Source organism: Abramis brama (assembly GCF_963993115.1).
Source record: "Abramis brama genome assembly, chromosome: 1".
Lineage (NCBI taxonomy): Eukaryota > Metazoa > Chordata > Actinopteri > Cypriniformes > Leuciscidae > Abramis > Abramis brama.
The window spans coordinates 7,289,611-7,307,111 of NC_139963.1; the positions used below are offsets into that span (position 1 = coordinate 7,289,611).

At 38.7% G+C, this 17,501-nt stretch overlaps 3 protein-coding genes and 1 long non-coding RNA gene across 8 annotated transcripts in view; 2 read left to right on the forward strand and 2 right to left on the reverse strand.

Moving 5' to 3' along the window:
* Positions 1 to 11,562, reverse strand: part of LOC311079578 (uncharacterized protein) — a 447,200-nt gene extending 435,638 nt beyond the window's left edge. For all 4 annotated transcript variants that reach the window (XM_084109138.1, XM_084109135.1, XM_084109136.1 and 1 more), the window contains exon 1: positions 11,310 to 11,562. The gene's annotated coding sequence lies outside the window, so the exon portion shown is untranslated. The remainder of the gene's footprint in view (positions 1 to 11,309) is intronic.
* The window catches only part of LOC311080038, a 98,397-nt gene that overhangs the window by 27,790 nt on the left and 53,106 nt on the right, over positions 1 to 17,501 (forward strand). The window lies entirely within an intron of this gene.
* LOC311079751 (uncharacterized protein) lies at positions 3,302 to 5,525 on the forward strand. The gene is made up of 2 exons (XM_084109400.1): positions 3,302 to 3,469; positions 4,048 to 5,525. Exons 1-2 carry the CDS (start codon positions 3,354 to 3,356, stop codon positions 5,252 to 5,254), a joined length of 1,323 nt encoding a protein of 440 aa, XP_083965526.1. The 5' UTR covers positions 3,302 to 3,353; the 3' UTR covers positions 5,255 to 5,525.
* LOC311079819 (uncharacterized protein) lies at positions 5,985 to 11,010 on the reverse strand. 2 transcript variants are annotated; one of them, XM_084109546.1, is made up of 5 exons: positions 8,260 to 11,010; positions 7,988 to 8,109; positions 7,528 to 7,691; positions 7,304 to 7,436; positions 5,985 to 6,578 (listed from the first exon to the last, which is right to left on the reverse strand). In XM_084109546.1, the coding sequence occupies exons 1-5, from the start codon at positions 8,339 to 8,341 to the stop codon at positions 6,117 to 6,119; spliced, it is 963 nt and encodes a 320-aa protein (XP_083965672.1). In that variant the 5' UTR covers positions 8,342 to 11,010; the 3' UTR covers positions 5,985 to 6,116. The 2 variants fall into 2 exon arrangements, with proteins under 2 accessions (XP_083965672.1, XP_083965671.1); XM_084109545.1 differs by having other exon boundaries at positions 5,985 to 6,623.

Here is a 17,501-nt window from a genome sequence, read left to right on the forward strand (position 1 = left end):
AGGATGTGAGAGAAATGTCATGGCCAGCAAATGAGTAAACGGTCAGAGGGGAGGATCGGAGTTGGTGTGGGGTCCCAATGAGGAGACCTTCAATTTTGGAGCTGTTTAGCTGAAGGAAGTTGTCAGTCATCCATGCCTTTGTCTCCTCCAGGCAGGCAGTTAGAGTGGGGAGTGATGATGTGGGGGATGTGGGGTCCAACCTGACATAGAGCTGAGTATCATCGGCATAGCAGTGGAAAGCAACTCCATGCCTGCTGATGATGCGGCCCAGGGGGAGCATATAAATGGAGAAAAGGCTGGGGCCAAGGACCGAACCCTGAGGCACTCCACATGTGACTGTGTGGGGCCTCGACCTGGCTCCCCCCAGGGCCACATACTCAACTCTATCAGTCAGGTAGGACTGAAACCACTGAATGTTTAGTGCTTGATCTTTTAGATTACAGACATCTAATAGAAACTGATGGCTTTATTCTCTTCCTTGACTTCTACAAGGCATTTGATTCAATTGAACACCCGTTTATTTTCGATTGTTTAAAATTGTTTGGTTTTGGAGATAAATTTCGAAATATTATAAAATCCCTTTACGAAAATTCGAATAGTTCGGTTTCTTTATCAGGAGGTACATCACCAAGATTTTCAATCAATCGTGGCATAGGGTTGCCCTATTTCCCCATTTCTTTTTATTATAACCACAGAAATGCTATCTATAGCCGCTTTCCGACCAAGTAGTTATAGGAACTTAGTTCTAGGAACTGTCCACTTCTAAACAGTTCTAAGAACTACTCTCCCCCAAACTCGGTTTTGCTGTTTGCGTTCGCACTGGCCAAGTGGCCATAGGAACTGGTAGGAGGGGTAAGGGAGTGACGCAAGCACGGTGACTTTTATTTTGACGGCGCGACGGACCTTTATTTTTGCGGCGCTGAGAACGCCAGAGCAAACAATGCTCGCATTCTCTGTGTTTATTAGTTAGCAATCTGTCTAAAAGTACTGTTTAATATGTTATTAGATAGAACTGTTATAGAAAGTAGACAGTATATGAAAAAAGCTTATTAGCCTATGCCGTGTGGTTGATGTCCAGTGTTGCTAGCTGGGCAGATAAACATAATCATGTTTGGCTTGTCCCCTCAAAGTTGCGTTGGATTTTCTCTTCAGCATAAAGGTTTAGAGACCCATCTATCACTGTTTTCCATGTTTGTATAGTTAGTTTATGGAGTAATTATATAGGCTATAATCTGTGTTTACATTCTAGCTGTTTTAAAAATGGCGGGTGCTGGTGTTCCGCGTGCGTTCGGTCAATCAGCGTACACTAACGTCACGGATAGTTCCTATAGTGCTGGTTTAGACCCTACTCTGAAGTAGGACCTAAATTAGTTCCTACAAATGGAGTTCCTAGAACTAAAATCATTCCTAGTTTCTGCGGTGCGAACACACCGACATCCGGGTACTTTAGCCAATAGTTCTAGGAACTGTGAAAAGGTTCCTCCGGTCGGAAAGCGACTTATCTTTATCAGGAACTCAAGCATAGGCCCATTACAGGTACTTGGCCAGCCAGTAATCATCAGCCAGTTTGCAGATGATACTACCATTTTCATGAAACAGTTAACAGACGTCCCCAAAATATTACAAATAATTCACACCTTCTCTCAAGCCTCCGGTTTAAAAATGAATTTGTACAAGTGTGAATTAATGCCAATTCATCAATGTCACTTAACTGAGGCTTATAACATCCCTATAAAATCTAAAGTTAAGTACTTAGGAATGTTATTTCAAAAGATTCTGTTGAAAATGAATATATGAATGTGTGGAAAGTATTAGATAAATGTCAAATTAAACTTAACTCTTGGCTATTGCGTGATATAAGCTTATTAGGTAGAGTATTTTTGACTAATCTATCCTGCATACACAATAGCTATTTCAAATAGAGCCATTAAAATAAATAAATCAGGTTAACTTTGGTTACATCTGGAGGAAGAAAACACATTACATTAGAAGGGTGGAGATGACAAAAGATTATAAATACGGAGGTTTACAAGCCATTGATTTTGATTCTATAAATGGGACCCTGAAAATTAATTGGTTGAAATCCTTTTTAAACCACAATAATTTTTGGTTTCATATTCCCAGAGAATTGTTTAAGAAATTAGGAGGAACAGAATTTTTACTAAGTTGTGATTTCACCGTTCAACATCTGCCAATTAAATTATCCAAATTTCATCAACAGGTTTTGTTATACTGGAAGATTTTATATAATCATAACTTTACACCACACAATGCACCATTATGGAATAATAGATATATTACGGTTAGGAACAAATCACTGTTTGACATGAACTGGATGGAGAAAGGTATTTGGTCAGTGTCCCATTTAATTGATAGTAATAGTGAAATTATATCATATGAACATTTCTGTGTTAAATATAATCTCATTTGCAATCGGGCCAAATTTGAATCTATTACTAAAGCCATCCCTAATTCTGTTGTATGCCTAATTAAAGAAATTCTCTCTTATTCTGTCTCTATGATCCCACATATCCCAGCACTTTCAGTTGAAGGCCGTTATTTTAAAGGAAGCCAACTTTCAAACAAAACTGTTAACAATAACAATTCCTGGTTAACAATATCCTCATGCTTGGAAAAAATTTTATGTTCACAAATCAAAATACCTAAAGATGAAACCAATGTTCTGTGCATTTCATGGTGAATTTGTTTCTTATACAAAAGCCCTCAAAATGATAAAAAAGAAAAACGCAATTAGTCTTTTTTCCACCATAGAAGAATATGATTTAAAAGAAAAACCTTAGCCCCTTAAAGGAACACTCCGACTTTTTGGGACTTTAGCTTATTCACAGTATCCCCCAGAGTTAGATAAGTCCATACATACCTTTTTCATTTCTGTGCGTTCTGTAAGTGTTATTTGACGCACCCACCGCTAGCCTAGCTTAGCACAAAGACTGGATGTAAATGGATAATGGTAGCATACTAATCCCAATAAGTGACAAAATAATGCAAACATTTTCCTATTTACATGTTGTGATCTGTATAGTCACAGCGTGTACAAATAACAAGGCTATATGAGACAGAGACCATTTTTAATCGTATTTATACTGGGAACTATATTCTCACTAGGCGTAGGAGCACAGCTAACGTTACTTGGGCGGAGTGATTAGCGCAGCACACGAGACGCCCTGTGGTGAGGAGCAGAGAGTTCGCTCAGAGTTGGAGTAATAGTCAGCAATTACTAGATAGTAAATTTATAGTTTACAATCATGGGTGTTCGCTGTATGGGGATGGCTAGTGCCTACGTCATCGTAGCCAAATACGTCACTTCCGTGTCCAAACCGAATTGGGCTAGAATGGTGCAGTGCTGTGTCCCAAGTTGTAACAACAGAAATGATGTCAATAAAACGATTAGTTACTACCGCTTTCCTTTGGATGACAACGAGAAGAGGAGATGGCTTAAACTGATACGGTAAGCTGGATATCTAACCATGAAAAATACATTTAAGTGCGGGCTAGCGCCAGTATTTGCGCTAAACGTTAGCCGAGATAACGTTACCTGTTGCTGTTAACGATGGAGTGGGGCCACATAAAATAATCGAGATTAAAGTCATTATTTACGGGAATAAAGTTGCCATTTACTAGTTTAATGTGACTGAGTTTAAAGTCGTTATTTATGAGAATCAACTAGCTAGTTATTTATGAAAAGTCATATTGTAAGATATTAAACTTTTTTACAAAAAACAAACATTTTACAAGAATGAACGAGATTAATTACGAGATATACGTAATATTTTACAGAATTAAGTCGTTTACAAGTCCTTTTTTTAGATTTACGTGACAATTTACCAGAATAAAGTCAGTATTTACATTTTTGAGAATGAAGCCATTAACAATATAAAAGTCACTATTTATGTATATACAGTTGCCAAATTGTGTTGCTTTTGTGGAACAGGGGTGAGAGGGACAAGGGTTCTGCACTGGCAGAACCTACTTCTTTTTGTTTATCGCCACAGAGTTCTTTATGTAATGTTTTTTTCTTTTATCCAGGCGTAAAGATTTCACACCTAACTACAACTCAAGGGTCTGTGGATGGCATTTTCCACATGGCAAAGCAGCGGGGCCCACACGGTTTGCCTGGAATGAGGGAAAGGCTTTTCCTCACATCAGCCAGCCGACCAAACGGCAAAAGAAAATGCTCCCGGCGACTGTAGAGGACGAAGGAGGAGCTGAACCAGGCCCAAGTCACCTTGACACTGCTCAGAAGACCCCAAGTAGTTCAAGTGTTTTGGTGCTTGAAATTGAGAATAAGATGCTCAGAAAAGAAAATGACAAACTGAAGAAAGAATTGGAGAAACAAAAACAAACATTTTCATTTAGTCAAATATCCTCCCACCCAGACATAGTCAACTATTACACTGGCTTGCCAGATGCTGCCACAGTCTTATTTTTGGAGACCCTTCTTTCCAAATTTGATCTCCAGTATCACTTTGATTGGAACGTCCAAAAAATGCCCTTAATCGATCAGCTGCTCTTGACTTTGATGAAACTCCGACTGAATTGTGGTCTTGTTGACCTTTCTGTGAGGTTTAACTGCTGCCGGGCCACAGTCACCAACATCTTTATCACCATCTCCAGTGCCCTGTATGACATTTTGTATGTCGGCATGATGGAAAACAAAATTCCTTCCAGATTCAAGAACCAAACCTCCCTGCCACATTGCTTCCAACCATTTCCCAATTGTCGGATTGTGCTCGACTGTACTGAAGTACCTGTGTCCAACACAGAAAGTTTGGACACCCAAAGTCATCTGTACAGTCATTACAAAGGAGGTACCACGCTTAAGGCTCTGATTGGTGTGGCACCTAATGGATTCATTACCTTCGCCAGTGACCTGTATGGTGGAAGCACATCGGACAAAGCAATAACAGCAGACTGCGGAGTACTTCAACAGCTAGAAGCAGGTGACATGGTGATGGCTGACAAGGGCTTCACTATTCGTGACATTTTACCTGCAGGTGTTTCACTGAACATCCCAACATTCCTTGTCAACGGACAGTTCACAATGGAGGAAATCAACCACAACAGACTTATTGCCAGTGCAAGAGTTCATGTGGAGCGTTCTATTCAGCGCCTGAAAACATTTCACATTTTGTCATACATTCCGTACCAGTATAAAAAGCATGCAAACAAGATACTGAAAGTGTGTGTTTCTCTCACAAATTTACAGACACCCATCCTCCGTGAAATAGCATGAATTTCCTCTCACTGTTTGCCACAATGCCATCATCAGCATTGAATTTTTCTTTAACTGTATTCCATATGAACTGTATCAATGTTGTTTTTTACTTGCTAATCAATTTTCCTAAACTCACATGTTAAATGTTATATTTTTTTAAAGGTTTGTTATACATATTATCAACACAACTGTGTTTGATCCTCCATAAGCTGAATGAATAATTTTGTTCCGTTTGACAGCCTGGATGCAACTGAAGCTGAACAAGACAATTAAAAAGTCTTCACACTGATTATGTTGCTCCCACTCAATTTATTTGAACTGCATGTTACTGCTTTTCTTTTTCTTTTTTAGAATAAATAAAACAACAAAACACACAAACATCATTTTAACTGGTACAAATGCACAGATATTGATATATACAAATTGGGAGAGGCTACAACATTCAAACTGAAAATAATGCTTTAGAACTAGGAATGTCAAGATTAACTGATTTTTACAATAACCGCGGTCCATAAATCCACTCAAACGCATGAAGTCAATGGCAGGTTCATAAGTTAAATGTGAAAATCTTATTTTCATAGCGGCCAAAGGAAGAGTTAAAAAAAAAAAGGATCATGTGCAGCCGCGTTTGTCACGTAAAAATGGACATGAACCGTGTAAGCACATGGAAAGACATAGATCTTTCAAAAACATCCACATAAATCTGCTTTCTTATAGCTAGCTAGGTAGGTATAGGTATTGCTAATAATGATAATAATAATAATAATAATAATGATATTCTACTGCCTATTTATAAGTTTACTTTTTATTATATTACTTTTTTATATATATTTGAATCCTGACATCCCTATTTAGAACATGTAAACAAATGCAGGGTTAATCATTTAATATCGGAGAGAATATGGGGCAGGAAAATGTCCTTATAAAATATTTCTAAAACACTAATGTTGTTTGCCCAAGCTGGATCTTTATGGATGAACAGAATTACAACATCCAGCGGAGTCCATACCACCAGGTGGCATGTGCCAGCTCCCGTAAGGTACAGGTTGCCCTGAATTTGATGCCAGTAGTTGTGAGTCGGCTTCATTTTCAGTAGGCCAGTAACTTCATCCAGTTTGAGATAAAAGTCCTTTGCCTCTGCTGCCTGAATTATGGTCTTGTTTCTGGCTGCATAAGGACATTTCACCTCAATGATGCAGTCAGCAGATACTGTCCCATCTGGAGAGCCACCAAGCAGGCCACTGTCAGAGAGAAACACTCCGCTCTCCTGGATGGTCACACCAGTGCGCTTCATGTACTCTTCTTTAGCCTTTGGCTCATGAACGATTCCCCAATCACAAGCCTGGGGGTTGAAAGGGAATTTCATACACAATGGCATCACAAGGTGCTTTATAAAGGGAGAGAAGGAAAGAAATATCAGCCCAACCCTTGTAGTACAATCTTTGTTTACACTTGTTTGATTTAAAAATTACCCTAGGGTCTCTATGTGGGTTTTTTCTGCCACCAAAGGGTGATATGTAGAACTAATTGACAATAACCTTCACTGTATTTGAGAGTAAAAACATTTTTGGTGAAGAAACTTAATTGTACATAAATTTTGAATATGTGATAAAAAATAATGTAAACGGTCTAAAATACACTGTGGGCAAATTTACAACCCTTTCAAACCTAGTTTTGGCTGTTTAAAAGCCACAACCATTACAGCTGAAAAAACCTCTGATAAAAAAATTTGATCAACCTTTTTTCCCCAAACACTATTCATCAAGCTCAGACCTGATCAAAACAATTATTTTTTTGTTTTTAAATAATGGATTTTAACCTTGTGAATGCCTTTCATATGTGATTTCACTGCAGTGTCATGGTTGAATGAAAAATTGTGGTTATAATGGGAGTTGCTGGGGAGTATTACTTAAAATTTGATGCTGCAGAAAAAGTAATGTGCCAAAGCAGATGTTTTCACAAGTCTTTGGAAGATCCAGGAGTGTGATAGCATATAACAAATATAACTAAAGGATATGTTTTATTACAGTACCCAAGGGTTAAAAGAACTTTGTGTCCATCACTTACATGAGCTCCTTGCTTGAAGTTGTAATGACCAAGCAGCGTTTTGAATAATGAAGGAGGGTAAGAGTTCCTCTTCACTGCCGCCAACACAAGACCAAAGTTGCTGGCTGTAACTCTCTTCTTGCGATATGCCATCCTGTTATAAAGAAACACACAACAGTTAACCTCACAGTCACTAATGACTTTTAGTACACATGAAATCAATCGATCCTTGTATGTATTATTACCATAAGTCATTCTGAGTTTGCCCAACTGTGGCCCTCTCGATGGCTTCCTTTTGTTGTGGGCTCACAGCAAGGGATGAAAGGAGATGTTGAGCTTTGTCCTCACAATACCCGGAGTTGGCCAATATCCCATCAAAAGTTTTGACGTGATGGCAGGGGTCAAAAGTCTGTCCCAACAAATATCATTGAATCAGAATAACAACAATTAGATCCCTTCATGTCAACATTGTTCACAGACATACATATATTGAGTTGCCTTGTGTACGAAATGCGCGGTTTGAATAAAGTTAAAATTAAAGTCTGAACAGGTTTATGTCTGATTTGCAATTTAAATCTGTGGATATGTCAAACTAAATTTACCATCTTACTAGGGATATCGTCAATCTTTGTAACTGATTTAATGTTGTGTACATGTGAAGTTTCTGATAAAGCAGGACATGAAACAACAAAACACAAGTCAAACCTGAGGCAGTGCAGGAGGTTCTGGAGCTAATATCCAACCCAGACCTGTAAAACGGTCACGCTGTGCCAGAGATGACGATGCCCATTCTCTGTCCTCCGGGGTGACAGGGCGTTTAATTCCAGCTGAAAAAATAGCATAAAGGATATGATGGTAACTGCTATCTAACCCAGGCTTAGATTTTACTATGAAAAGAAAACATATGGTCATTGTTTTTCCAATGATAACAAAACAGAAAGCATGACAGATATTTCCAAGTTACTCGAAGAACTAACCTTGTGATGTGGAAGGTGCAATCACAGACACTTTCTTGGCCGTGATTTGCTCTGTTTTGGGTGTCGTGGGCCTCTTCCACATACACTCGACATCCGTGCGGGTGAAGTTCTTCTCAGCCCAAATGAGGAGGGCTGCAACATGGTGGCACTTGGACCTCCCGATGGCACAAGAGCAAGAACTTGCCTTCACTTCCTGTCCCTCAACGTGTACCTGAGTGAAATCAACTTTGCTAACCCTCACAAAAAACTCTTAACAATGCTAAGAGGCAAAGCTTTGTAGTGCACTCTGTAAGCCTGCACTGCTAACTTTTTTTTATTATAGTATGTTTATTTTTTTATTGTTTATACTTTTTGCCCCCTGAAGTCTGGTAGTCACTGTATAAGATACCTCCTATATTTACTATTTAATTGTTCGTTTCCTGTCTATTCTGCACACCCTGAGTGTTTTCTTGAGAGCTGAATGTAACAAGTGAATTGTGAGATCAATAAAGGTTTTTCTTATCTTTGTGTTGCACTAGGTGGAGCCAACAACTAGTTAGGTAACGTCTAATCTGTATTGGGCGAGCAATACTTTTCCAGAGTTTTAAGTTGTCAACAAACCATAGGTACTTATTCTAACATAGCTAAGTACAATAGTTAACGTTACACTTGTACAGTAAAGTTAGCTTGGTGGCCGACAGCCTTATGTTAGCGAGGTAACGGTAGCTACTAAAAACTTGTAACGTTTGAACCGTGACAAATGTACAATCTTTTTATGGTAAAGGGCGACAGCTTAATGTTTGATTAACAATTTGTTTTATGCTCATATAAAACAACAAAAGTCATAGAAATTTGTGCCATTTGACGAGTCACTCAAGAGTCGGGACCTCACCTCAACCTCGTAAACTTTACTTTTCATTGAAGCCTGTACTTTCCCTTTCAGACTTCCACCTGCCAGCACACTAACATTTACAACTCTGTTGGAGTTGTACGAGTTCAAACCCTTTTTCACGGACTTTGGGGTGTCCGCAAAATACGATGTCACCGTAAAAAAAGTGACCGGTTCCTTAGCTACTGCCATTGTGTTTACATTAGACGCAGCGGCTTGGACACGGAAGTGATGTCGTGACGTCACACTAGCCATCCCCATTGTAAAGAGCTGCGACAATAAACAGGGGAGACCAGGTAATACTATGATGTTTCATAGAATTCCAACCAAAAACGCTGACCTGATGAATCGATGGCTACTAAACACACCTGTAAACAGCATCACGAAGTATTTCGTTTGCTCTGAACATTTTACTATAGACGACTATTTTGTAAAAATGCAAGTTGCCACACGGACCATGAAACGCGTGCTAAAGGATACAGCCATCCCATCGATAATAAAGACAGGACAAATTGGATCACCTGTTGCTGCGGTAAGTGTTCCGTTATGTTTTGAGATGACTAACATTAGCCATACTGTAACAGTGCCATGCTAATGTAATGTAACCTTAGTAGTGAGTGACACTATTACGTGAATAGGGGCTCCGTGTATCCCCTTTATTGTTATTATTGTGTTGTCATGACCACACTATGTGCAATGGCTATACTACAATTTCATTGAACTATGAATGATCATTATAACAAAATCACTTACTTGGTGGACAGCTGACCATTAGGTCATGTTCGTTCTGATTCTCCCTTCGACATCAATCTGTTCGGCATCTTGTCTTACAGCTTCCAAAGTTTGTAACTCCTCGTCTGTGTATTCTGGCTCAAAACTATATGGTTCGATACACAGTAAAATTCCTCTGACAATTCCTCAAAATCAGCCATGATCACGAGTCACGTCTAGCTAGTTAGTCACGTTTGTTTTGTTTACGGAACCATCAACAGGGCGTCTCGTGTGCGGCGCTAATCACTCCGCCCAAGTAACGTTAGCTGTGCTCCTACGCCTAGTGAGAATATAGTTCCCAGTATTTATACGATTAAAAATGATCTCTGTCTCATATAGCCTTGTTATTTGTACACGCTGTGACTATACAGATCACAACATGTAAATAGGAAAATGTTTGCATTATTTTGTCACTTATTGGGATTAGTATGCTACCATTATCCATTTACATCCAGTCTTTGTGCTAAGCTAGGCTAGCGGTGGGTGCGTCAAATAACACTTACAGAACGCACAGAAATGAAAAAGGTATGTATGGACTATCTAACTCTGGGGGATACTGTGAATAAGCTAAAGTCCCAAAAAGTCGGAGTGTTCCTTTAATTTTATTTATTTATTTATTTCAGTTTTTGTGTGTGTGTGTGTGTGTGTGTGTATTTGTGGTTCTTTCATGCACCTGTTTTGTATGTTTTTTTATGTAAAGATTTACTAATATTGCCATATTGTTTGTACATGAATAATTGTTCAATAAATAAATAAACATTTGCACCTTAAGTACTACTGTCCTGTTTTTCTTTTAATAATTCCTCATTAAAAAAGACCATTCAAGCAGCACGTTTTTCCTCATGTTTTTGAGAATATACTGTAGGGGTGAAAGCTGCAGCTGCTTCTAGTGTGGACTGAATGGACAGCAACAAAGCGTCAAAGCAACAATGGGGAAATGCTGTCCCCTCAATGCTAATAAACCCTGGTTGGATAAGGATTAAAAATTGAATATGAAGATGAAGATGAAATCTGACGCATATGCTTCATATAGCTTCAGTGTTAAAACTGATAATTGCTGTCTGTGGTTCTATATGGCCTGTGGCAATGATTTTGAAAAATAATAGCTCGCAGCAACATATGGAAAAAAAGAACTATGAACTAGTTCATTTTTTGAACTGTGAACTTAGTTCAAAATTTTTAAGTATGAACTGAACTAGTTCATTTTAAAATTTGTGAACTGAACTTTGAAATAGTTCATGTAGAAAGTGAACTTTCCCAACACTGGTTACAGTTGACGTGTTGTGGAGTAGGCCTATAGCGAAAGCAACTTTCCACTTTATCATGTGTTTGAGTTTGAGTTCGTCATAGGGTCTGTTGAGACGCAAATACTCTATCGATATTACAGCTATGAAAAGTTTAATGAACTTACTGTCACATGTGAAGCGATTGCTGATTTTCTATCTTCCGAAATGGCTTCTTTACAGACATCGACTGCTTTCGGTTTCACTGTGAGACGGGAAACATCCAGCAGTAGCTCCTCCTCGAATGGATTATTTTCACACTTCCGGTTTTGGCAGGAGGAAATAATGGTGCATTCAAGTTATCTCGTAAAGATCGTATTTACCAGTTGAGCGCACATGAACGCCACCACAATGTCATAAGACAGCTCGGGATTTTCTTTAAGCCCAGGGTCCGGTTTCACAAATATAGACTTTGACTATGGCTTATAGTAGATAGTCAGGCTTCAGATAGACATCAAAATCAGACCGTTGCACAAAACACTAAAGAGTCTATCTTAAGTAGGACTACACTGCAATGCATTCTGGGTAAATTAAGACACTTTTCAAAACAAAAAACATGGCGGTTCGAGTAACATTAAGCGCATTCAACCGCTCAGTGCAGTTTACCCCAGCGGAAAATATGTGTTTGTTGGAGGAATATAACAGTTACAAGGACATTTTACTTGGGAAATTTAGCGGAGAATGTAGTAACAAGAAAAAAAATTTAAATTATGAGCCATTTTCCCTTTTCTTTTGGCTGTTTGTAATGTAACTGATTGTTACTGCTGGTTGCCAAGGTAACATAATTAAGTCAGTCTTTATTTTTGTGAAACAGTCTAACTTGCTTTAGATTAGTCTATGAGCAAATTTGTGACTTTTCTAACACTATAGACCGGTCTAAAATAGCTTTGTGAAACCGGCCCAAGATCTTTCAAGTATGTACGTCTTTTTTTCTTTTTTCTTTTTTTATGCGAAAAATGAAAAAGTAACAATATAGATCACGAAAAATATACAAACAAAATAGAGTGCCAGAGGGAAGAAAACAAAATAGAGTGCCAGAGGGAAGAAAAAAAAATTATACAAGGTTAAACATTGAAAGCAATCTTTGACTTTTCAAAGACTTTTTGTTTTTTATGACAAAGACAAAACATAGGAATTATAGTCTACTAGAAAAATAGACAGTAGCGGGATCTTACCCAAAAATTTGCATTTGTGAATAAAAAATGAACCAAGAATCTTAAACAAATTAACTCTTATGTCCGCTCAGGACGAATTAATCTGTGTTCGTTTGGTAACGCCTCGCTGTTTAGGTCGCAGCTGTTTTGGTCTGAAATGGTTGGTTTCGGTTTGTTTGAAAAGTAGAGAGTAGCATGCATAAATCTCTCGTCCAGCGTCCTTTTTTATACACAACAATTGGCAACGAGGATGGCTGGATTTTCTCTTCCTCCTCCACCTCCTTTCCTCGCACTTCCCGGTGAGCCTACAATACAGTGGAATCCCTGGCATCAGTCTTCTGAAACATACAAGCTACAGCTACTAGCCGACATGAGTGCAGTTCGGAAAACAGCATTGCTGAGGCACTTAGGAGTCGAGGGAAAACGGGTACTGGAGACGTTAACTGGCAACGGGACAAATACAGACTATGCAAGGACAGTGAAACTTTTAAAAGACCAGTTTGCTGCCCCACAGAGTGCTTTATTGAGACGGTTTATGTTTAGACAACGACACCAACTACCAGGGGAGTCCGTCCATCAGTACGTCTCCAACCTAAACGGTTTAGCCAGCCATTGTGAGCATTTTTTTTTTTTCTTCAAATGTTGTTTTATATTTTATTGTGTGTTATTCTTAATGAAGAAAACAATTAAACATGGAAATATTTTAGCTGGTATTGTAGTAGTTTAATAAATAACAGTGAATGAACAAAGCGGTAGAGCCAACAGCAAAGAAAATCAGGAAAATGTATGAAAACCTCATTGATTTAAGAATTGTGCATGACTTGTGTTAAGCTTGGCCGCTCTCTGTGAAGGGTGGCCCGATTGTGGCCATGCTTCTAAAAAATTCTCGATCCGCCACTGCAAGGAGTGAAGTGTAATATTGTATTTTTCTAATGAATCAAAGGGCGACACTAACATTTACAGTATTAGAAACAGATAAAACCACACACATTTCACTCACTCACAAAAAAGACTGAAGAAAGAACATGAATGAACAGCGTTCTCCTGAAAGTCATTAGTTTAACAGGTGTCAGTACGAGAACTGATTGTTTCTGAGTGAGTGTGTGTTTGTGTCTCTGGTTCTGTCCAGCAATCAGTGCTCCCACAGGGAAGAGGCGTCCACGCTTAACCCATCGCCCATCAGCGTGCCTCCCTGGTCTCCACGCAGGTACTTGCCATTCTGACCCTTGATGCCAACCCGTCCATACTCCACAAACTCAAAGAAGAAATCCTCCGGTTTGTCCCCATCTGTGCACACCAGACCACTGCCGGAGACATACCAAAACATTTAATTTCCACCTGTGGTAGAAAAAAAGAAAATACATGCATCAGGAATTTTGCGCAGAAGTGCCCAACAGAGTCAGTGTTTTTTTTATCGATGGGTTTAGACATCAACCTAATTTTCATTTTCAACCAAAATTTGACATGATCTGACCAGTGGATGAGTTGGAGTCCAGCGTCTTCTTGATGTCGCATTGATGTACTGTGTCTTCTGTGGACATACAGGCATCAACAATGGTGTCAGTCGACAAAATATTCAAATAAACAGATCAACTCTCTGAACATCACAAAACAAGCTACTAAAAACAACAGCAGAAATAAAAGCAAATGAAGAAAAAGACAGTTCATCTGCATAATTAATTCACATCGCAATATTGTCACCATTGTTGAGTTTCACATGTTGATTGCTGGTGTGTGTGTGTGTGTGTGTGTGTGTGTGTGTGTGTGTGTGTGTAAAAAAACAATAGTTCAAAACATTTAGTGCACAATGTGTGTTTATAATCTTTCAGACATTACTGGATCTAATGCTGCAGGGTCACAGTGTAGAGATGGAGAAATGAAGCCTCATAAAGGCTTAGATACTGTTCCCAGAGCAGATTTAAAGCTTCAAGAGTGTTGTAAATAGTAAACAGTAAAAATAAAGCAGCTAAAAGCTACACATAAGAAATACACATATACTTCTTCATATTACTTGTATGACTGGGTATTGAAAATGCAATTGAATACATTTTATTGAATGAAAATCATTAATTAATCAATTTTATTAATCATAAATTAATAATTTGATGGACAGGATAAGGCGTGGGACTAAAATGTGAATATGGACATTGTGTGATGTGAAGTTTGGAGTGATTTGTATTGAGAAATAAGAGCTGTTTGACAGTGTTTTGGGCGATTGGGTCTATTTCTCCTCTTTTACAGTTCTTCCCCTGTCTGGATAATCTTTCACATGGTACAGAGGAGGCCGGTGTACAAAGAAACTGCAATGCCAAAGTGTCCAGATGTGGGACACGTGTTCCTGTATTTTCCAGTATTCTAGTGGATCTCCGGCTCTTTGAATGTTCGTATCTCTCGACTTCTTCTACAGCGTCGGCTGTGGCATTTAAGCTTTGTTTGCTCTGGTCAAACACGAGCCAAACTTTCCACCCAAGAAATGTGAAGAGAAAAGAGTTTGAATGGAAGTCACTGTACATGTACATCGACTGAATATATATATCACACTCCAAGCATCTCACCTTCTGAATCAAGATATTACATATAATAATTAAATGAACTGAGGAAAACAAATTGTGATATGTCATTTTAAAACACCATACATACATTGGAAGTTGTAAAACTGTTCTCAAACAGGGAGGTCTTTCTTTTTCCTGGCGGATGCGACTTACTATATAGTAAATAGTAAATATATACTGTAAGTAAATAGTGAATGTTGAGCTTTTGTAAAAACATAACATTCACCCTTTCACCAAACGCCAACACCAACCCCGAACCCCCACCCTATCCCCAATACCATGTGGATATGATCACCTGTGTACTAGATACTCAATACTGCATTTAAATTAAAAATGAAATAAAGATAGATGATATAAATGATGTATTCAACAGTAAAAATGTAAATTAATAAATCAAACGGACATAAATTGATGTGAATCATGCAGGGCCGTTTGAAGGAATTTGGGGGCCCCAAGCAAAATGGACATGGAGGAGCCCCCCCCCCCCCCCCCCCCCCCCCAGCAAAATGGACATGGAGGCCACCCCCCCCCCCCCCACACACACACACACACACACATTTTCAACAATTGAACATTTGCAGTAGCCTTGAAGTAACTATTCAAGATCCATTGGTAACTTAAAATTAATGTCATATTTGCATAAACTGTCACTACAGAAGCCTATATCCCGACACTAGCACATTAAGATAAGCTATGGAAAAATCATGTTCCTCTGCCACTTTCTGGTTAAATAATGTTTATAGATGGATTAACTTACAAAGTATTTATTAAGTAAAAAGACTTGTTTGCTAACAGTTAAATGACAATTAACTAAAGATTAAATTAAAGACTAACAATTTACCATCTATTAATGAATGTTATTACCCCCGACTGAGCCTGGGTTCTCCCAAGGTTTTTTTTTTCTCCATTAGGTCACTTGATGTAGTTTTTTTCGGTTCCTTGCCACTGTTGCCTTTGGCTTGCTCAGTTGGGGATATTTTGGGGATATTTAATTTTATTCTATCAATCAATAAATTCCACTAGAAACAAACCTTGTTGTATTATTTTATTTTAATGTAATACTGTGAAGCTGCTTTGATACAATCTGTATTGTGAAAAGCGCTATACAAATATACTTGATTTGATTATAATAAAGTGTTACCGAAAAGATATGTTAGCAATTCCATATTTTGATATTAGAAGGGAAGGGATGCAGCTGCTTTCACAACTACCAATGCTTAAAAACATCCAGAGCTAATGTTTGATGCACTGAATTTATTGTGTGGTTTTCCTAACCCCCATTTGGGAAATAGATTATAACGGTGGAATAGTTATAGCATGCTATGCCACTTTCATCAAAACCTATTACAAAGCTATAGCAATGTCATGTCATACGATAAACAGTGATTCTGGAACAGATCTGCGTCTTCCTTATCCCGTTAAAAAAAACATATTATAGTATGTAACCATATTCCGTCCTTTCGAAAAAAAAGTTGCACTAACTGTTCGTTACAAGCAGCATTTGCCGTCAGGCAGACAGCTAACATAAACATATTTTTGCTAGCCTACCTGCTGCAAAAGTACACCATGTGTACAAGACAAGTAGAGCTATTTTATCCAGTGTAATTTATCACTTATCACTATATTTTTTTTTACCTTTATCTTCTTTCTTTTCTGGCTTCCTGAAGCATAATTCGCTTCATGATAACTGCCGAGGAGGTTTTGTATTTTGCTGGCAGCAGAGACGCGTGGTTGGCTGGCTGCTGTCAGCAACTCCTGAGGGGGGCCCCCTTGAGGGGGATCCCGATAACAGTGTCATTGCACTTTACTGCATTGACTATCAAAGGGGCGCTCACACAGTTTGTCGTTGCATTTTATTCTTAACCAGTCGTTGTCTTGGGGCCCCAGGCCAGCTCGGGGCCCCAAGCAATTGCTTGGTTTGCCTGCCTTGTCGCGACGGGCCTGGAATCATGGAAATGTGGGACACATAGGCTCTGATGTGTACAATTCAACTCTATCACAAACAGTTTTATGTTAATATCCATCACACGAGTATATGGTGATGATGAGGTTGAGGAGAACGAATTAGTCAAACTGCAGGAAACCTGGGAATAAAAGAAGGTCATAACTAAATGTCATTATTGCTAACAAGTCTGTCACAAAGAAAACAATGTTTCAGTCTCATATTATTACAATGTTCAGAAAGCATTGCTAGCCAACAATGTGCCACAGGGGCCTTTGGTAACAAACACGGCAAAATCCTCAGTGTTAAAGAGGTCATGACATGAGGATTCACATTCGCTTTGGTCTTTTGACTTATAAGAGGTCATTGCACTATAAAAACATATCGCAAGTTTCAGACCTGAAACAAGCATCCTAACTGAACAGCATTTGTTGAAACCAAGCTGCCAAAATGACTTGTTTTCCACTTCCGCCCATATTTTACATCACACTGCGACAGATATCTGCATCTGACCGCCTCCACAACAACACTTTAAAGCTTATTTGAGCTGATCAGTTCAGTCGGCCCACATCGGCAGTGAGGGAACGAGAGAATGTTGAAGTCAAGCGCTGAGAGGTTTTCAGATCACGTCAGGCTTTTCAAAAGCACTGCTAAACTAGACAGAAAAAGTTG